The sequence below is a fragment of the Volvox carteri genome (assembly GCF_000143455.1).
Source record: "Volvox carteri f. nagariensis unplaced genomic scaffold VOLCAscaffold_10, whole genome shotgun sequence".
Lineage (NCBI taxonomy): Eukaryota > Viridiplantae > Chlorophyta > Chlorophyceae > Chlamydomonadales > Volvocaceae > Volvox > Volvox carteri.
In genome coordinates, this window is record NW_003307553.1 from 2,201,916 (window position 1) to 2,222,821 (window position 20,906).

The 20,906-nt window shown below is 56.0% G+C and overlaps 4 protein-coding genes across 4 annotated transcripts; all 4 read left to right on the top strand.

Annotated features, from left to right (window-relative positions):
• Positions 1-522: 522 nt before the first annotated feature.
• VOLCADRAFT_88973 (uncharacterized protein) lies at positions 523-5,341 on the top strand (the record flags this gene model as incomplete). Its single annotated transcript, XM_002948480.1, has 6 exons — positions 523-550; positions 2,785-2,814; positions 3,602-3,664; positions 3,717-3,793; positions 4,199-4,320; positions 4,465-5,341. 6 exons carry the CDS (start codon positions 523-525, stop codon positions 5,339-5,341), a joined length of 1,197 nt encoding a protein of 398 aa, XP_002948526.1.
• Positions 5,342-5,981: 640 nt separating this feature from the next.
• Positions 5,982-12,281, top strand: VOLCADRAFT_88974 (uncharacterized protein; the record flags this gene model as incomplete). The annotated part of the gene is made up of 12 exons (XM_002948481.1): positions 5,982-6,004; positions 6,240-6,388; positions 6,590-6,642; positions 6,809-6,882; positions 7,093-7,277; positions 7,852-8,073; positions 8,528-9,052; positions 9,152-9,628; positions 10,123-10,190; positions 10,396-10,566; positions 11,257-11,355; positions 12,192-12,281. The coding sequence occupies 12 exons, from the start codon at positions 5,982-5,984 to the stop codon at positions 12,279-12,281; spliced, it is 2,136 nt and encodes a 711-aa protein (XP_002948527.1).
• A 1,258-nt stretch (positions 12,282-13,539) lies between these two features.
• cox2B (cytochrome c oxidase subunit II) lies at positions 13,540-14,571 on the top strand. Its single transcript, XM_002948482.1, has 2 exons — positions 13,540-14,058; positions 14,220-14,571. Exons 1-2 carry the CDS (start codon positions 13,622-13,624, stop codon positions 14,242-14,244), a joined length of 462 nt encoding a protein of 153 aa, XP_002948528.1. The 5' UTR covers positions 13,540-13,621; the 3' UTR covers positions 14,245-14,571.
• Positions 14,572-14,748: 177 nt separating this feature from the next.
• VOLCADRAFT_80300 (uncharacterized protein) lies at positions 14,749-17,151 on the top strand (the record flags this gene model as incomplete). The annotated part of the gene is made up of 6 exons (XM_002948483.1): positions 14,749-15,049; positions 15,117-15,179; positions 15,255-15,330; positions 15,693-15,808; positions 16,436-16,595; positions 17,078-17,151. Coding segments are annotated over exons 1-6 (678 nt in total), but the record flags the coding sequence as incomplete, so codon positions are not given.
• Between the last annotated feature and the right edge of the window lie 3,755 nt (positions 17,152-20,906).

A 20,906-nucleotide genomic window follows, 5' to 3' on the forward strand; every position in this document is an offset into this window, starting at 1 on the left:
TCTGTTTTTAAAGGTCTGGAGGTATTGAGTTTGCTGTAACCAGAGCGGGCGCCTGGGCACCCTTCGGCCATTCGGCCTAGCTGCCATTGACGAGCTGGGTGGCCGGTTTGGTGCGTCTGGAGGGTCTTGAGAGCGGGCCGCGGATTCATGCTTCGCTTGTGCATGAGTGAAGAGCAAACGTGACGGACCACACACACTCAGCATCACGGTTCGTATGCAGAGCGCTCCTTTGCTGTCGTTGCAAGATATTGCAGCAGGTCCTAGAGGAGGTGAAGGAAGTGCTTGCGGCATTGATGGGATGGCTGAAGGGCACGTGTTCGCGTGTGCGACGGCACACGGGCAGAGGGGAATTTCGGACCGGGGTTTTGGATCAACCCGTTGTGCCCAGGTTATGAGCTATTATGGTATGATGCTGATTGTGATGTGAGCTTAAAATGTATAGGACAAAGCTAGAGCAGCAGACTCAGACGGGTTGTTTCCACTAGAGGGTTGTTTCATAAACCTGTGCCTCTGTTGAACTGTATGTGCCGTGCACGTCCAAAAGAGGAAGGTGAGTTGGCTAGGCAGTCGTGAGTAAATAGGCGACGGGGAATTTGCGGTTGCGTATAGCGACAGTTGAATTGGGCCAGGCGCGTGAGCGCGCGCGCGCGTGTACGTGCGCGCTGAAATTCACCTGGGGCCCGCATGGGTACACTTGGGTATGAAATTCGAAGCTGGAGTACTTGTTGTCGATGGCCGTCTTGTAACTGAGCGGAATAGTGGAGGGATAGTTTGAATTTGGAAAATCCCGGTTGAGCTTCTTGCACGTGCATCGTGGTAGGTAAACAAGAGCTGAAAAAGCGTCTGTTCCATGGAACCGAGGTGAGGTTTACCACCTTTGGGTTATATGGGCAGTGAGGGTTCATTTAGTGTCATAAATTGCAAGTACTGTGTGCATAGCCCGAGGACTTGACTTGTAGGAATGTCCGTGTTGAACGTTTGCGGCATGTAAGGTGCGTGCTGGTTACCATAAATGTATGTAGAAGTATTCGTGGTTGGTGAGGTTGGAACACCAGAGTTTCTTGTTGTTTCCCGTGGCATCAGACTGGCTTTGGCTTTCCGCTGCGGCTTTCATTTTTGTTCAGCCTGCCATGTCAACGGGAGGCTTGGGAAAGCGGCCTTCTGCCAAACGTGTGTGTTTGCAAGAGAACAGCACATTATGATTAATATGCATCACCGGGCATCCTGGCAGTCGCCGGGCATCACCTATCGATGAGATCAGTTCAGGTACACACGGAATTGCGAATTGCGCGTGTGCCACCTTTTACCTTTTTCCGTCCTCGTGACCCGTGTTTAGTGTGTTCGGACTAACATCTCTCTTCTTGTTGTGCGAGGTGCGCGACATTGGCAATGTTTTGGTCCCTAGCGCATATTGCCTGACTGCCGCACTGCCTGACTACTCCTTCCCTTCTGGCCTTCATACTCAGCAGTGCGGCTTTTGCAACCTGGGCAGGGCGGCAATGCAACTTGTCCGCTAAACGGCCCGTGGATTGAACCTTTTTCGCGAGAATTGTATTGTTGGTGTGTCACTCTCTGGTGGTCCAGGGTGATCTCTCTGATGACACGAATTTCCTCGTCCTGTGGATACAGGTAAACTCGCGATCCCATTCACTGCATTGAGCATCGTCTTCAGTCTATTTTTCATGGCTCGCCTTCTTAAGGGGTTTGGGGGAAGAAAGCCTTGAAAAAAGGCCACCTGGAATCATCGGTCGTCTTTCCTCCTCGTCTGCGTGGTGTTTTTTTCTTCTGCTTGTGGCCCCGTACGATGCGATAGTCCTGTTGAAGAGACTTATAGATATACTGAGCGCCTGCAGCACGAATGATTTTGCGCAGTTAGGGGCCTCGTGTGTGTGCGCTTCTTTAGGTTGGTTAGGTGCTTAGGCTGTGATTAGGTGCGCATCTATTTTTTACTTGTAAAGTTGAACTTAAGCCTCGGGGGGTTGGTTAGAGGAAAGGCCCCCGGGACAATCCTTTGTCCCTCATGGCCTTCCCGGCTCAGATCTTTCTGGGTACTTATCAAAAAGACCAGCAGCGAGCAGTCGACGCGCGGAGTACTTCAGTGTGTTTCCGACGGCCATCGGAGATGTTGGACGAGCTAACTAACGGCAAAAGCCGCATGCTCCATCCACGGATCAGTGATACGTAGCTCCAAAGCCCTCATGCTTTTCCTCCATTCCATAGCGACCACCGACATCTGCCTGGAGCCGGAAAATTGAAACTCAAGTTGTTTTGTGCATGGGGCCGGCCAAGGAGTGGAAGTAACAACGATATTAGGGGTGCGGTTGATGGGCCTGACGCGCAATGGCCAAGACGTGGTAAGCTGGCTTCGGGTCATTCCTGTCCTGTAATGACTTGGATTATTGAAAAAACGGCCAGGCACGAAATTCACGACAGCAGTGGGCGAGGTTTGGACACGCAAGCATGCACCGGTGTGCGTGAAAGGCATGTGCTTTTTTGAGGCCCGGGCGTATAGCGCCTTTCGGGGCGCCGAGGCCCCCCCCCTGGCGTTCACAGCTGTCTGTCAGTCAGTTAGTCAGCGTCGTGTCTCATGGTGAACTCGCATGCCACGGTAAACTCAGAATTGTACACATACATCTGCGCGCGAAGGTAGCTTGCCCCCACCGCGCGCTGCTGGTTGATGGCTGGGAGGCCGTTGCTCCTCTACATTTGTTTCCAAGCGCCTTTATGGAGATCATCCGGATTATCCTTGCTTGTCACCGCTCGGCAACCCTGCCAAACCGGTAGTCGGTAACTGGTCGCTTGGATACCTGGCCGGTAGGTAATCGACATAACGAGCTAACGACCCAGTAACTGGGGGGTCACTGACCGATAAGGTTACCGGTAAGGTTACCGGTAAGGTTATCGGTCGGATACCGGGTCGTTATCTCGAAATGTCGGTTACCCTACCGAAGCGACCGGTTGGGTTATAGCTAACCGGTCGGTTACCGACCCTGCTATGCCATAGGGGGTGCGGTGTGTGCGCACGCTGGTTCTGATGCTTGTGCTGCTTTGATTGCTGTGCAGCTTTCTCGATCTTTCCTTGGGCTTCCTGGAAATAGCTGTTTATGGCTCAGCTCATCGCCACACTCCGCAACTCCATGCCAACTGCTCCAGCACTTCCCTTCTTGGCTTCTGCTCCGTCTCACGCACATCTCATACATGTCCTATTCTCCAGTTCGGCTGGCAATGGGGAACTGGGTTCGCGCACTACCAGGGGGCTGTAGATGCTCAGTCCGTTCTTGTTGAGATGGAGGCGGCGCGCAATGCACCGTCCATGGATTTGCATTGGCGCCTTAGCAGAAAGCATATACACCAGATTCATACATCACTCCAACGCCGCCAGCCGCCGCACCCGGCCCTAGCAGCTATCCATAATAATGAGCATATAGTCCAAACATGACACCGTTCCAGCAGAATACTGTGGGGCCACTGGCTGCACCGGGGCCGAGCCCTTTTCCGCTTCGACGAAGCTGACTATCCTAGTTTGTTCTGGGTGGTCTGCGTGTATGAGTTTGGGACTGCGCCCTGCGCACAGAGGTCCGCCTCTCCCTTCTTTACCCAGGAACCCAGGGAAGGGAGATTGGCTATTCAATGGCCAAGGCGGAGAGGCGAAGTTGGTGTAACGGTGCGTGTGTGTGTGTGCGTGTGTGTGTCTGTGTGTGCTTGTGTGTGTTCAGTGCTTCCATGTTCCAAGCGTTCCGTCTACGAAGAAGGTTCCATGGGATCTTGGTCCATCTATTCCCAAGTACTTCCCGTGGGCGATCGGCCAACTGTGGTTGGGACGCCATTTAGTAATTTGTACAGCAGGGAATCCGGGTTGTCGGAGGAGAGTTCCATGCAAGGGATTGGTAGCTTACCTTCAGTCTAAGGTGTCAATTGACTTAATTAGTGCACAGTTCTGGAGCCTGGCGGGGACAGCAGCACTTGGCCATTTTGCTTGCAGAGCCAATTTTATCCTCTCCAAGGCAACGCTATCGCTACGTGGTGCTGGTCACTTTGTTTGCATCTTTAATTTCCTATCATGACAGCTCGGCAGGTGCTTCGCTCTCCAGCATCTGGGGGATCGTCTGCTTTACGCAGACGGTTGTGTGCTTTCCAGTGGACGACGCAACGCGTCACTCGGAAAATTTGCCGCACAAATGCCGATGGAACCAATCAGGCTGCCAGTGGAAGCGACAGCGACGACGCGGTGGGCCCAAGCGACGCTGCGAATGGGAACCTGCGCCTGCCTAAACGGGGCTACTTCTCGATTGCTGACACAAACGCTGAAGTCTATTCACGGTAAGACCTGTTCTCATAAGTGCAGCTGATATGTCATCGTTATCTCTGCCGTCTGCCGGCCCACCAGCCACATTTGCACCCCAACGGCGCCACGCCTGAAATCAAGCAATTGCAACGCCCGCTTTCCCCATAACAAACTGGCAGCGCTGGTGACAAATTTGACCCAGCGAAAAAGGGCGGCCGCTATAAGCCGGAGTTCATTTGGAACACGGACTGGCAGACTGCGCTGGAGCGCGAGGAGTCCCTCCGGCGCAAGGTCGAGGAGGCGCGCGCCCGACCGCAAACGCCTTCCAGCGGCTTCCTCAGCCTCTCCCGTGTTGCCGATCTTGACCGCATGGATGTGGACCTGTCGGAGATGATTTTGCGGAAACGCAAAGAAGAAGCAGAGGCTGCGGAAGCGGCGGAGGCGACTGCTCGCCAGGCCCAGGCCTCTACCTCTGGCAACATCAGCAGAGGCGGCTCCTCCAGCTCTACCACGCAACCAAAATCCAACAAAGTCGTGCCCGTTTTTACACGTAAGGAGGCCGCGCGGCTGGGCCGGGTCAGCAAGTCGATGGCACGCACCGCCGTTGTCGTAGAGGTTCCGGAGCTGGATGCGGAAAAAGCACGACAGGCAGAGCTCGAACGACAGCAGTATGAACAGCTCAAAGTCGAGCAGCAGGTCTGGACGCTGGCCTTTTCCGTCGCGGGCTTTACGATGACGTACGTATCTTACAGCATGGATGTGGCAGTGAGCTATGTGGTGGGCGCGCTGGGCGGCTTTGCGTACCTGCGCCTTCTGAGCAAGTCGGTGGATGCGGTGGGCGCTGACGGCGTGCAGTCTGGGGTGAACAGTATTACCAGCCAGCCGCGCCTGCTGATTCCGATCATTTTGGGGCTGGGCTACAACCGCTTTAACCAACTGTATTCGGAGCAGCTTGGCGTGCATCTAGAGCTCCTGCCCATGCTGGTGGGCTTCTTTACGTACAAGCTAGCGGTGATTACGCGCCAGTACAAGGACGTGTTCGATGGCAAAGTATAGCGTTGAAGAACGGTGCCGGGCCGGCTGAAGGGCATGCAAAATCTAATGAACATGGGAATGGGGGAATTAGGTAGGACGTATGAGCGCCAGCACTGCGACTGTGCGCTGGTGTGTATCGCGACTGTGGGCTGACGTAAGAAAGGAGGCATGGAATAGACAGGGAAGGTCACAGGTTGTTGCTGTTCTGGCAATTTGCGGCAAGGACCCTATAAATTTAGATCATGCGGACGATACAGAAACTGGCTATGTTCTGGCGTAGCTTCATAATTTGGAAACAAGTCCAGGGCTCCGACCCGTGTACGGTGATAGCTAGATTTTTATTTATAGCATTTTTATATGTGGGACAATATGTAGGTAAGCATTCGCCTGGGATCATGCTAATATATACCTGATCTACTGTAATGTATGTATGCTCTTACAATGTCTCCAGCGCTTAGGTTGGACAAACGGTCATCCTATGCTGCGTGAACTGTCGTACGGTACAATGATATCAGGCAGCTTCAATGGGCTATAACTCTGCTGGAACACCTAAAGATTACATGTATCTTGGTGGAATGCGTACATTGTAGCTGGCCACTAGGAGCGTCCGGACATATCAAAGGCACTGCGCAAGTAATGGCACCCAAACGACGACATAGTGATGACGGTTTTCCTCAAGCTAAGGTACTAAATTATTAATCCGCGAGGCGCGCTTTCAAGGTCGTTTCCGCCAAGCGGGTGGCTGTCGAATTGTGCAGGAGCGGCGGGGCGGGAGTGATCAGCGGGAGCGGCTTGGAGTCGCTCTGTCCGGATTAAACGAGCAGTTTGCAAGGCATGTTGCCACGGGATGTATTTAATATTAGTCGATGAAGAACGCGCGCGTGAACTTACGGCAATGTGTTTTCATAACGCGCTGCAGCTGGGTTGCTTCAAACAAAGATTCAAACGTTCACTTGTTGTGGGTTGAGGGGGTGCGGGACTATGTCCAGCATGCGACCAAACTACTGGACGAGTACAAGGACATCGTGCCACTTGACGGCGTAACCGCGTTACAAAAAGCCGCCACAGGTAATTTTGACGACATCCATTGTTTTGACCCGTTGATGAGCGTCCCACTCCTGTGGGCTCTACACATCGCGTTTCTCCCTTTCTATCCGTGCGGGAGATCTGTCCCATGGACCCAGTTTGTGTTCCATCTGTCCCTGGCCTCACCGCCGCCGAACCAGAATGCCTTTGACCTCGCGGCCCCCGCGTATGTCGGCCCCGCAGATGCTACGAGCAGCCAAGGCCGGCGCGCGGAAGGCCAGTCCTCCGCAACCAAGGTAAGCGCAATACCAACCGTTCCTGCTACGGAGACCCCGTTCCCCGCCATCCGCATACTGCACCAATGCTCCCATTTCCTACCGCAGCGTCTGCTGCCGCGGCTCATCCGCGGCATACCGTTGCATACCCGATCTGGGTTGACGTCCTGGCAACCCCCACGTGCAGGCAGGAAGCAGCAAGGACGAACGCGCGGTAGTGTTCGTCCGTCGCGTGGCCGGCCTGAACCGCCAGTTTGCCAAGTAAGTCAATCCATGCACCCCCCAGGGAGTTGTCCAGGGACTGGCAGGCCTAAGTCCCACTCCTTGCACCAAGCCCTAAACTAAAGCTGTTCTCAACCCTGAACCGCTGGCGCACATAAACACATACACATAAACACACACCGTACACATGCACGCATTTACCTAACCCACCTTAACCCAAATTTCCCACACATTCCCCCACATTCCCAGGTGGGTGTCGAACAGTCTGGAGACTACTCCCCGCATGTGGTGGATGGAGGCCGCCGGTGACTACGTACTGCACGCCAACCGGCTGCTGGAGGACTTTGGCGACATCGTCTCACCGGACGCTTCAACTCAACCATCACGACAACCAGCAGCAGCAGCAGCAACAGGTTCAGGTGCTGCTATGGCCGGTGCGGCGGTGGGGGAGGGAGGCGCGGGTCACGTGGCTTGACGCCGGCTGCGATCCCGGTTCTATCTGTTGAGGCTGACAGGATGGGGTGTTAAGTATTTTGGGGCGTTGGGGCTTTGGTGATGTCAACTTGAACCGGGGGCGAGCGGAAGGTGTGTGGAGGACATGTGGTCGATGGAGGCTTGCCTTTTTGAAGTCGGTGGTCTCTCTTTCCTGCCGGTGGGCCGGGGCCTGGTCCATTGACCTGCTGGTCGTGTTCCTCTTGGTCCAGATCCGTCTGTCCGTATGTCTATCTAGCGGGCTGGCGCTTGCCGCCCCCACACCACCACGTGGTTCGTGGTTCGTCTTTCCCCCACACCACCACCACCGTCTCCTCCTTCTCCTCCTCCCTTCCTTCTATTTGCTGACATGCAATACCCCCCGCAGGATTACACGGCAACCTGGCAACGTGTATTCCGAAATCAAGATTCATTTAGTCATGCCTGGCTAACTAACAGTGCCCCTTTCATTAAACACTCCTGGGCCCCCGGAAACCCCAACTAACCCCCAACCAAACCCCGATCGACGCGTTACAGAGACGGAGGAACGTGACGCCGCCCCCTCGGGGCTCTTCATCAGTCGCTCCCCGGCTCCTGCCTCCACCACCACCGGCACCCCCACCCCCCTGGCCTTTGGCTCCGCTCCATTTGGTGGTACCTCCACGGGTGGCCTGTCAGGGCCGGCGGCTGCGGCTGCTGGCTCCCTCTTTGGTGCCCCCGGCTCGCAGCCGTCGTCGGGTGGCAAGGGCACTGCGCCAGGTGAGTTTGGCCAGGCAGGACTACCCACCAAGCCAAGCCAAGCCAGAATATGACTAGTAAAAGGACCCCACCGGCACGTATCTGAACCTCGTGAAGCAGCAACCCCCTTCCTAGGAAATCGCGGTTGATTCGGGCTGGGGTGATGAGTTGGGATGTGTTCCTGGCATCCATCCTGGCGCAGAAAAAACGGACTGGACACCGCGAGGGTTTACGTGCTGGGCTTCACAGCCTTCTTCTGTTTCTAGGGCTTTTGTGGTGCGGCTCCTTCTGCCCTACTGCTTTTGTTGTCTCTGACGTCGCGTCCTTTCGCCGTGTGTCCGTCGGGTTGCTGTTCGTCTTAACCTTTTTTCGTCCCTTGCTGTTTTTCTCTTCTCCCCTGTAATGCTCCCCTGTATCTCAATCTCTCTGCCCCCTGGGTTACTTTGGCGCGTCCCCCTTTTTTCTCCCATGCCAGCCACGGGTTTCATGGCCGCTGCCCCTGCGGCAGCAGCCTCCGCTGCCTCTGGCGCGGCGTCTGGCTCCTCTCTTTTCGGCAGCTTCGCAGCCCCCACCGTTATCACGGCCACCGAAACTGATGCCAGCACTACGACGAAGCCCAGCACCAGCACTGGGATGTTCGGCTTCTCCTTTGGTGCAGTGGCGTCTACGCCGGCGTCTGCGGCCCCCTCTGGCAAGGATGCCACAGGCGGCAAACCGCTGGCAACGGCGGCCGTCCCGTTGTCTGGGATCGCTGGTTCCAGTGCTGCCGCCAAGGAGAGGACGTCCGGCACAGCTGACACAGCCGCTGCTGGCGACAAGTTGACGGCAGCAGCGGCGGCGCCGCCAGCAACTTCAGCGCCCAGCGCCGCTGCTGCTACGGTGAGCGGCGCCGGCGCTGGGCCACCCGCCGTCTTTGGCGCGGGACTGTTTCAATTTGGGGCGCAGCCATCGTCTACGCCAGCGTCGACGGCAGCGCCAGCGGCGCCGGCTTCCACTGCCGGTGGGTCGACAACGTCCTTGGCGTTCGGTGTTGTCAGCAGTGACGCCGCGAAGCCTAGCAGTGTTTTTAGCTTCGGCGGCGCCGCTTCCGCTTCTGCAGGCGGCGGCAGCAGCACGGCAGCGGCAGCGACGACGCCTAGCATCACCTTTGGCGCCGCGCCAGCCTCCACGGCGGCGGCGTCCTCCGGCAGTGGCAACGCCGGGGTTCCCTCGGGACCCGTATTTGGGGGCAGTACTGCCGCCGCCGGCGGAAGTACGGCACCTGCGTTCGCATTCGGTAGTGCGCCCGTCACCACAGGCGCCGCAACTAGGTCTGGGCCCGACGGTGACGCCGCCAAGAAGGATGGCGGCGGCGGCGACATCACCAAGAACACCGGCGCCAGTGGCGGCGATACAGCGCCGGCGCTGGCGGCTGCTCCGGGAGGTTTCTCGTTCTTTGGAGCATCGACGGCAGCCCCTGCCGCTGCCAGCGGCACGGCCCCCTCCACCGGCGGCTTTTCCTTCGGCAGTGCGGCGCCCGGGTTTAGCTTTGGACCCAAGCCGGCGGCGGCGGCACCGGCGGCAGCGGCAGCGGCAGGTGTGTGCGTCCTGTGATGGGGCCGGGGGGCGGGACCTGGAACTTCTGAAAGGGGGCCCCGTGAGCGGACGTGGGGGGCAACGTTGCGCGGCCATCTGTACTCTGTGACTTGCCTTGTCTTGTCAGTTTTACTCTCATTAACTGTTGTGGAGCCATGCTTCCCCCGGGATCAAGGCGTCTGTGCGGTCGCCGGGGCTCCGGAGCTACAACTCCCATCACCCTCACACACCCCCCGGTCTATGGTCCTTTCTTTTAGTCAATCGTCCGTGCTTTGTCGTAGCACACACACACACCGGATTGTTGCTGCCTTGACGGCATCCCGCACATCGTGCTCGTAATTCCGGCATTGCGTATGTGTTTGCTGCCTGTACTGCGAGCTATTTCTTCTGCTGTCCTAAATAAGCTCCCGGTGTCCGCTGTTGACCCCGGTAATATTCGTGGTGGTTGTTTTCGTTGGTGGTTGGTGGTTTTCTTACTCCTCCTGGACGTTCCAGATGCTGAGGCAGAGGACAACGAGCCCGAGCAAGAGCCCGATGAGTGCGCCAAGGAGCCCAGCCTCAAGGTGCGGCTGTGTAAGGCTGCAGGGGCGCGGGAGGGGGAAAGAGAGAGGTTGGGGGCAGCTGAGTAGTAGGGCGTTTCTAAGGGAGGATGAAGTAAGCTTTACATCCCCGTTTCTTATAGCGCTCGCTGCACTCTCCGCATCCATCCATCCACACATCCCCCCACTCAGCCGCATGCGTCCAACCCGCCCTCACCCGACCCGGCAGGTCGACGACAATGTGGACTTCCTGTTCCGTGAGAAAGCCCGACTGCAGCTGCCCGTCAAGGGCCCCGACGGCAAGCTGTCAGGCTGGGAGGCCAAGGCCATGGGCATGCTGTCTATCCGCAAGGCCAAGACCGAGGGGGCCAAGCCCTACATCGCGTTGTTCACAGACGCGGTGAGTTCATGTATCCAGTGTGTGTGTGTATATATAGGTTTTGGTACCCTCCCACAACTAAGTTAATTTGCAAGGCCGGGCTATTCGTGAGCCTTTACGTGGTGGTCCCTACGACAAGGAACCGTTTTGGAGTCTCGCGCACTCCGCCGGGTCTGTTGGACCGACCTTGTCGGGGGTGCTTTCTTGACCACCATGGCTTCTGGTAGGCGGGGGTCATAGTTTAAGGACTATGTCCTTTCCATCCCCTCCCCCCGTCCCCCTTCCCCCACCTTCAAGAATGCCTACTGGTCAGTTCTGCTTCATGTGCACTCTTTCTCTTCACTCGTTCGTGGTTCGTCTTTCCCCCCTCCCCACACACACATATCTGAGCCCCGGTGTTCTGGCAAGATGGAGACTTTCCGGCCAGCTCTGGCCCAAGGAACGGCCGGACGTAAATCCACGCCTTTTCCTTAGACAGGGCCAAGATTTTCCCCTTCAATTTCTCCTAAGGAATCGTTCCTTGAGAAAACACTGGCCCCTGCTCTCTCTCTCTCTCTCTCTCTCTCCTCCTCTTGCCCCTGTTTCCTATTGCACAAGATTCATCCTTTCCTTCCCATCTACCCCACCAGTTTCTTGTGGCGATTCCTTGCAACTAAAGCCAACCCCCTTAACCCCCCCTCTACCCCCCGAAAGGGTCGCTGCCTGTACCAGGCCTACATCTACAAGACTATGAAGCTGGTGGTCAGCGACAAACAGAAGAGCGTGGCTTTCTCCGCCATGTGGAGCCCGGATGGCACCTCGCCGCCCAGGGTGAGCCGGAGGGGTTGTGGGGGGAGGGGGGAAAGGGGGGGAAAGACGAACCACAAACGAGTGAAGCTGCTGCCAAGGAGCAGAACTGACCAGTACGCGTTCTTAAGAAGTGCGGCGACCTGGGGATGATGTAATGAAGACGACCGCGGAAACCTACCTACCTAGCCGCCAAGACTAAAGTAAGAGTGGAGGAAAAGTTGTAATACGAAGCCGTAAGGAAGTAAAGCTAAGTGTACAGGCGGCGAAAACGTAGTGCTGACGTAAGGGGAAAGGGGGGAATTAGAGGTTAGGCCAGGCGGACACCAGTCTGGGCACACTGGTAAGGTAAGGGCCGTGCTGTAGAAGTACTAAAGGTCTATTTATATTTTTCATGTCATGAATGATTTACAAAATATGCAGACGTATATTACATATATAATATGATATTGATACCATTATTGGTTGCCGAGGGCTCACAGATGTGACCGGGGGGTGGGACTGCGTTCCGAACTGGGGCGGGATGCCACCTTCGGGATGGGGCCGCCTTGCCGCTGAGGGACGGGGTGGTTGTTCGAAGGACGAAAGATCGAGTTGAGCCTCAGGAGCCACGAACGCGGAGCGCAGTGCAAAAGCCCCGCCCTAAACAAATGAGGAAGAGGGAGCGAGGAATAATGAACCTGGACAGATTTGGAGGCGGGCGGGCCCAGCGACAGCGACAGTGACAGTGACATTGGGCCAACAACGGTGCGGTGCCACAAAGCTTACTGCTTGTAAAAGCGTCCCCGGATTCCACCCGGCTCCGTACCACATCCATCCCCCGTGCTCCTCCCCTCCCCTCGCCTCTCCTCTCCTCGTAGATGAGTTCCGCTTTGTTCCAGTTGGCGAAAACCAAGAACCGGACCTTTGAGGAGGTGGTGCTCAAGCTTCAGGAGGAGATGACCGAGTGAGGGAGCGGCAAGCGGGAAGGGCGGGATGGCGCTGCACGGAGAGGGAAGGGCGCGCGTGTGTGTATGATATGCTATGCGTGAATGGCGGAGCGATTTTTTGCGAGGAGGAGGAGTCATTCGCGAAGTGTTGGGGAGGGGTGAGGAGGGTTGATGTTGACGGAATAGTACGAAGGTATGCGATTGATGAAGGCAAGGCGTCGTGGCGGGGCGTGGCGGCAGCGGAGGGAGAGGGGGCCATATTGTTTGGAGGGAGGAGGAGGGGAGGGGGCTGAGCAGCATAAACAGAGGAGGTGGTTGTGAACGAGCAGGCGGATGGAGGGTGATGACGGGGATTGTGTTTTAAGATTCGGGTTAGGGGATTAGGTACAAAAAGTATGTCGTTTGTTTGGGACTCGGCGGACGTGCGCGTTACATACAGGCGCTGCTCACATAAGCGCGGAGTGGTGCGGTACTCGACTAAAGGAGCATACCCTTTTGAAATCCTAAGCTGTGTGTTGTGAGGATTTGGATGAGATCGAGATGGGAGAAGGCCTGGGAAACGAAGGGGGTGTTCTGGAAAGCACGGGAATGTTGCCGATAATGATGATGACGAGGAGGATGTGGTTGGGCATTTAGCGTTGCGTGTGGGTGGAGCACGAACGAGTTGCTGAACAGCTCTGAACAGCTCTCACGCTTGACTGGGCGCGTTGTTACACTAACCCGGGGTATTGCCTTTGACGATCACGTGGACATGTGTGATGTTTTGCCCCCTGTGAACGGAGTTGGGATTTGTTTCCCAACGCCTAGGCACACTATAGTGTGTGGTGATGACAGGTACTCTGTGCATGGATGCATGGAGCCGTAGTCGACGGCCTTCCAAGGGAGAGCACAAGGCCGGAGCTTTCCCCTGGGCGTCTAGGGTTGAGGGATGAGTGTCCCACATGGCTCAGCGGAAATCACCATACAACCAACGTGCGCGGACTGGGTACGTCCCCCGCTATCATCATGAACTGCGTTGGAGAGGTTTACATCTGCCGCAAAGTTGCTGGGTTGCTGTGTCTCTGCACACGTCGCGAACGTAGTTCCGGAAAAAAACAATAAACTGTGAGTACTAACTCCAAGGCTGTTAAGATGCAATATGTTATCTCGTTCAAAAGCCAGGATTGGCCAAGAATGATACGTTTAATGCTCAACATTATTGACGCTCGTCCATGAGTGGTCGGAGTTGTACCGCGCAGGTATACTTACGCAACTGTGCGACCACGACTACTGTTGGGCCTATTGTCATACACGTGCCTACGCCAAGCCAGGACGCTTGGCTGCTCTAGTGCAGTTGCTATCCTTACGAAACAGTCGCAGAAATGGCCGACGCCAAGGAGCAGCTCAAGGCCAAGCTCAAGGCGGATCCCTCGTTCCGCGCTGAGCTGAAGGACCGCATTAAGGGCGCGCTCCTTTCAAAGGTGCCTGCAACGCAGGCCATTTCCTACAACTTCGACAGCTACATGCTCACGGAGGTGCAACCGGGCCAGCTGCGTGTGCTGGAGGTGGATGAGCGCCTGGTTCTGCCCACCAATACGCTCATCCGTTTGCTTGTTACCGCCTCGGACGTGCTACACAGCTGGGCAGTCCCTGCGCTTGGCGTGAAGATGGACGCCATTCCTGGGCGTCTCAACCAAGTCTGGCTCTCCATCAACCGTGAGGGCGTTTTCTATGGTCAGTGCTCTGAGCTATGCGGTGCCAACCACAGCTTCATGCCCATTGTGGTTGAGGCAATCAGCCCACGCCAGTTCCTCACCGAGTAAGTTTACAATTTCGAGCGGGAAAGGGGCTGTGCTTGTTTGCTTTATGATCCTCATGATTAAAGGGTGATACTTAGTGTGCACGGGCCGCCACGTTGCGGTGATGCTTGGTCTCTGCTTTCGTGTGACAATTGCTCCTTCCCTCTTCTTTGCTATGCAGGTACGTGAAGAAGTGGATCTCTTAACTCATGAGCACCCTCGGCTAAATAGGCTTGCTTCCGAAACAAAGGGCCATAACGGAAGCCCTGGGCTTGTCCTTAACAGTGCGCGTGCTTGTGACAAGTTTGTCTGTCTTAGATGATAGCTCTGACTTTAGATTTGGACTAGATTGAGGAGTGGGTGACTTGTGATTTCACGCAAGTGTTGCTAATCGTAACGTGCTTTTTGCCTCTCATCGATTACCCTTCGTATGGGGTACTACATAGGCTGTGGTTTATTACGATGGACCATCCAAACCTGGATTAGACGAGTAGATGTGGTGCATTGTAACCCTGTAAATTTTATGATTGCTTATAAATAACCTCCTTTTACCGACGCATATGCACGTCTTCAACTCCAGAACAGCATTGAAATGACGAATCGACGGCCCTTTGTCCCGAAGGACGGCATCAGTTAGGGCGTTGGTTTCGGGCATACGCGGTGGTAATCCGGTCCAGCCAAGGAAAGTGAAAATAACATAGGCAATTTAGCTAAAATAGATTATTTGTCATTCTTTTACTGTGCCATTCACGTGTAGTGTCATTTCATTTCTTCCTATTCTGTTCTGCTGCGCCTCAATACTTCTACCGAACGCCTGGCAAAATGGACATGACGCTAGATTGCTCGTGTAGTGAACACTTTCCAGGAACAAGCTATACTCGTGATAAGGGTCCTTTGCAAAGAGTGGTGTCGATAATCTTTGTTTGCTCTGCGCTCCTTATTCGCGTCGACGCAACAAGCTTTCGCGATGGAGACTACATTCACACATCACGCAAAGCACAGTTCCACCAGGTACCATGTTATTGTGCCCGGTTATTGCCTCGACAGTTGCGGACTCCATTTGTGTCCCCGTCAATAGGCCCGAACGAACTGGCAGGACCTTCTTGGTCAACATTGTCCTCGGTTCGGTATCGACAGACTGGTACGCTGTGCTGGGCTTTCTGCGCGCAATAAGCCACAGCTCTGGCTGGCCGATCTGACACAACCATTCCCGCAGGTGGCCGTCCCCATCCCGAAACCGCAGCTCCCATTTGGGGAAAAGGACACCTACAAGCTGCAATTCTCGTTTGACGGTACGTGAGGTAGTTTGGGACCCGCCAGCTGGGTCACCTCGGCTGAGGCGGTTTCCGAGGCGGCATGGATGTGATGACCCAGCAGCCGGCACCCAGTTCCAACCCCAGAACTCTCCCCCATCCATGACCCTTCTGCCCTGACTGATCCATCGCAACCACTGCACCCACATGTACATCCCCTGAGTGCGCGACGCTCTCTTGTTCTTTCTCCTTGGCGCTCTGCACCCACCCTCCCCTTTTGCGCATTCATTTCATATGTTTTTTTGGTCTCGAATGTTTTTTCTTAAGTAACAATTGTTCCCTAATTTCCTTTTCCTCTTGCTTCTCTTGCTCTGGAATCCCCGCCACATGCACCTCTCCAGGTGACCGCCACCTGACCCCCTGGGTGCCGCTTCTGGGCCAGGGCGCCCCCTCGGTGCCCCTCGTGATGGTGACGTTGCGTCGCTCCGGCACCGAGCTGCTGGGGGCCTCTGCGGAGGTGAGGAACACTGACGGTTGGTTGCGGCAGTCGGGGTATTGCGGCTGCGGCAGGGGCCGTTGCTGCTGCAGCTACTGCTACTGCGGTTATTGTCCAGCAAGCAGCAGCAGTACGGCAGCAGTGCCACTTGATGCTGTCCAGCAACCTGGGGGGCCGGGGAAAGAGTAGCCAGCAGTACGGCAGCAGCAGCAATGACTACATGAGCAGCACAGCAAGGGCGCCAGTAGCAGCAGCAGCATGGGGCCGGATGTGGGGCAGGGTGGAGGGAGAACTGTGAGGATGGCTAGGGAGGTATGCCCTAGCGCGGGGGGTGGGCGAGCGCGCCGCCGGGCAGTAAAATGCACACGTATGCGAACATGCACTGGAGGGGGGTAGCGGGGGGTCACAGGGCGGACCGCACGCGGAGGAACAGTTCCTCTCAGGGCCAGACAGGGGTAGGGCGCTGTTAGGGGGTCGTGGGGGCCATGGCGGCGGTGCTTTACTAACCGGAGAGCCTCCCACATGCGTTTAGAAACCGTCAACTCCTCGACCGATAAAGGGATGTTCAAATTTTGAATTCGCCTATTAATTTCAACAGGTCCCAACAAACAACTCCCCCAACCAACAACCGATAACCGACACCAACAGGTTGTCGATGCCCCGGCGGAATACCAGCAGCATCACCCGGTTCTGGTGGCGGAGATGCGCAACGTGAGCCACTGGCCCAAGCACGTGTTGGTGCACTACCGCTTCGACACGCGAAACGATGTGGATTTGGACAGAGGTCTTTACCTGCTCTTCCCCGCAGGTGGGTGGGTCCTAGTGCGGGGGCCACTGAGGAGGATTGAGGAAGACGCAAGTTGCTCCCGGGGACATCAATTGGAATCTGGGGGTTCTAAGTCTTGGCACTATTTGGCATACGAATGAAAGGGGACTGTTTGTTTGTGTGCATGTGTGTTTTTGTATACGTGTGGTGTGTGTGTATATATGTGTGTGTGTTTTGCTGAGGAGTGATTTCCTTGTGTTTTTGCGGCCGGTTTTGTCACGCGTTATTGGAGGCTGGGGAGGAGGTATATTTATATGTGTATGTATGTGTGTATGCGTGTATGTATGTTTATGTGTTGCGAGGTCATGACACCGAATGGCATGATGGAAGAGAGCTGGTCTTTGTGGTGCATGTGATTGATGGTCGTGACGGCATCCTCTTATCCTCCCCCCCTCCTTTTCCCTCCCCTTCCTTCCCCCCGTCCCTGCCGCTTTCTTGCGTCATAACCCGTGTCGGCCCCCCAGGTCTGTTGGCAGTTCTGGCGCTGTGTCTGAGCGCCCTCCGGGGGGTGCAGCCCAAGCTAGCCCAGTTCCTGTCGGAGGTGACGGCGGAGGGCACCACTGGCGCTGGGGGGGCCCCTGCGGTTGCTGTGTGGAAGGGACCGCAGGGGAAGGGCGAGTGAGGGAAGGGCGAGTGAGGGGCCAGGAGGAGCAGGAGGGTAGGGGTAGATGTGGGGGCCAGGGGGCAGTAGTAGTAGTAGTAGGAGAGGAGGAGGGGTTAGAGGATGAGATGCCGGCAAAGCCCCTGCTCATGCACACCCCAGCAGCCGTCTCCAGGGGTGGGTAGAGTATAGCCCCACCACACGAAGGTACTTGTTACCCTGCGGTGCCGTCCGGTGGGGAGATTGGTTGGCGGTCATGTTGGTGTGTTGGAGAGGCGCGCTGCTGTTGAGGCTGGCGGCACGGTGAGGTGCAGTGTGCGGTGTGTTCAACGTTTCGGGATGGGGGGATGCCGTCGGGGGTTCGGTTTTGAGTCGTTGGGGGGAGAGAGGTACTCAGCTTGGGGGAGAGAGGGGCGCGGCCGGTAGCCCGTGCTGGGGGTGTGCTGTGACTTGTTGGCCGCATTGCATGGCTGGCTGTGTGTGCGTGTGTCAGTCCTTGGGGGTGCTGGCGACTGGTGCGGGTCCTCCCTGTGGCTGTTCTCCCCCACCTGCCTCTCGCTCGACCTCCCCCTACCTGGATGCGTCACCGGGTCGCTTATATGCCACAACGGTTCCACTTGCGTGTGTAATGTACGGGGTTATCTGAAGTGGGTCGTACAGTATTACTTCTGGGCTTCCCAGCATAACTTCCTCTCCCCGTTGTGGCTGTGTCCTGTGGGGCGAGAGGCGGTTTGGGCATGTATAGCCTGCTGCTATGTCGCTGGACCCTATGGTGGGGTGACCATTCGAAATTTGTTTTATGTTACTATGTTCCTCCTGGACCAGTGTTTGGCGCGTTGGGGCGCAGGATCTGGTTTGCAGGGTGATTGTTCTCACTGCACCTACCCGCGCTGTTTACAGTTGGATCCATTCGCATTGGGTTCTTTTAAGCGGCAGCTTTCACAGCGTTACGACCACCTCGCCTTGGGAGCAGCCCACGACAGCTCCGCAATTCTGCGCCACGCATTCTCAACGTCATCCACAACGGCAGGCAAACTGAAATTGATATGTTAATTCCACTTGCAGCGGCAGCGGGCCCAATCGATTGTTGTTATTCTGTACGCCTCATGTCAGTGGGCGAGAGGTCCTATCATGCAGGGCATGAGGGTTTTATGGGTACCTTGAAACACGTTGCCCTCGCCTGCAATACACCCAGGGCGCCGAAAGGGCTGCTGGGGGCGGCGGCAGCCGCTGACTGAGGAATGTGATCGAATGCCAACGCCGTCGGGCCCGGGCTAAAAGTGGGCCTAAACCTGCATGGCCATGTCCTGCCATCCGAACAGAACCTCGTCACCTCAGCCCCATCACACACTCAAGCGGAGAGCTGCACTTCACGAGCTGCCGTCGGCCGTGGAGCCTTGCACTGGTCAAATCAGTCCGGTTCAAAGGCCAGAGTGCTGCAAAGTAGATGCATCGTAATGTACTGAGCTGCGAGAAGGAAATGGCGAGGGATGGCACATTGGAGCAACTTTGTCTTATCTAGGCAAGGGCGTGTGGCAAGGGCGTGGACTGGCCTGGCGTAAGCGCCGTGCTGGCCTCCAGAGAGCAGCCGCAGGAGCCATCTTCCGTTTCGGCATCCACACGTATCCGAGCTCGACCAGTGGCCACGGATGCCTGGGGTGGCGGCAGCGGCGGATCATAGAGAAGAGAGAGGGGGTGAGACTCCCTCGTACCTCACGTGGTGAGTGGTCTCGTGATAGGCGTGCTGATAGGATAAGTATCCGAAAGTGCAGGGCCCAGTGGATGCGAGCGGATGGAAGATGGGACGGCACGACCAGCAAGGTTAAAAGGTACCCACCGTCCCTTGCGCTCGCTCAAAAAGACGTGAGGCTTGTCGTGCATTTGGCGAAAGCCGTGCCGTGAAGGAGGCTTCTGCGTAAGTGACATCCGAGGTTATACACACGGATTTGGAAGGCAAGATGCCTTTGATCCACAGTTAATCCCCTCCACCTGTTCGCAGTCGCCCGGCACTAGATGGCTGAGGGATAGGATGGTATTGGGTATAAAAAACATGAGGCTGGATCGGTTGCTACTATTTTTACGTGATGTAAACATATTACCTATTTCCGAAAATGCGGTAGGTCAAACCCTTGAATTTTAAATTTGACTCTATTAGACAGGAGGCATGTTTTGATAGTCGTGCTTGCTGCGTTTGCCGGCGTGCTTAGCGTGATGTGGAGCCGGTGGGGAGGGACGGAGCCTGGCGGGAGGTCATGTTGCTCTGCCACGGTCACTATCGGCTGCAGCGCTGGGACCCTGCGTCGTGACATCCGAATCTACTTGTTCAATAAGCCTAAGCAGCTTCGATACTCCTGACAACTCAGGAGGGGCCCCGGCATCGATGAACAGTCCAGATCTAAACATAAAGCAAGCTCCAAGATTTTCTCCATGTTCGCCATGAAACATTCGATACAAGCTTTGGATTTTGTTCCATCTTTACCCTGTTTCATCCCGCATGGCATCGGAACTTATGGATTCACGATCCAATCGTCCTGCTTTTAGGGCCAAACTGCTAAAGGCGCAGAGTGCGTCGCAGGACTGTAAAATAATTACAAATACAAATTTGGATAAAGTACTCCTGGCGGAATCAAGACGTGTGCCCGAAACATTTTGGCGACAGACCGGTTTGTAGCTGCTTGCGATTTAGGCATCAAAGCACATCCAGCTTGGCTGCTGTTACCTTGGGCACAGTCCTTTATTGAGGAGCTCCTGAGGGCCATGCATCACCAGCCCCAGCACGAGATTCATAGTGGAAGGATAACGCACTATGAAAGCTGCAGCGGGATGATCACGAGTATGTTCGGTGATGGCCGCTACTATCAAATCCCTTTTTCGAGGGTAAGGATACGGCTGTTACTATGGTCCTTTCGTTACAGTGATTCGCGATGGAAGATCTTCATTTCGCCCAGCAGGCGTTTGTCGTCCCGGCTCTTCTGCCCAACCTGGACTTATGTGTTGGACTAGATGTTCAATACAGTTTGCACCGTCCATACGGGGAGGGACACCCTTACGCTTACAACATCCGGGTACTGACACCACTACCATGGATGAGGCCCGCACCCCCGATCAACTGGAATCGACCGTGCAACGCAGTCGTCGGTACAAGATCGCCAGCAGTTTGTCCGGGCGGTACGGCCTTGGCTGCTGCGGCCACTGTTCCTCTACCTAGTTCCCCAAAGCACGCAGCCTCCAAAGGTGGCGACAATACTGGTCGCAAAAGTGATAACGGAAATGCCGGTAGCGATCTGGCTAAAGCGGAGCGCCAGGTGTCCAAGTCTTCAGGACTTGGTGAGCAAGGTGCACGGCCATCCAGACCAGCGACAGCAGCAGGCCTCACGACCGGGACCTTGACACCCAGCCGTCACCGCGGCTGGTGGCCTTCAATCAGTGCATGGCTGCTGACCGCAGGTGGCAATGGTGCCATAGTCACAGCTGCCACTGCGGCTTCAGCGATGCCAGATACCGCGGTTGGTGCCGCAACATGTAGCAGCATGGTCACCAGCGGCCTCAATGCCGCAGGTAATAGTCACCAGCATCAGCCGCCCATGGCACGAGCTCAAGCCATACCGCCGCAGCCAATCCACCCATCTTCCCTTCTTTGCACCCTGGCGCCTTTGCCCCAAGATTCACCTCACCCTTCCAATCCACCACCA

Excerpts from the sequence above, each read along its gene's own strand:
- cox2B (XM_002948482.1), top strand. The coding sequence starts at position 13,622 with ATGGCCGACGCCAAGGAGCAGCTCAAGGCCAAGCTCAAGGCGGATCCC. Across the intron at positions 14,059-14,219 it reads CCACGCCAGTTCCTCACCGA|GTACGTGAAGAAGTGGATCT; the intron begins GTAAGTTTACAA and ends TTTGCTATGCAG.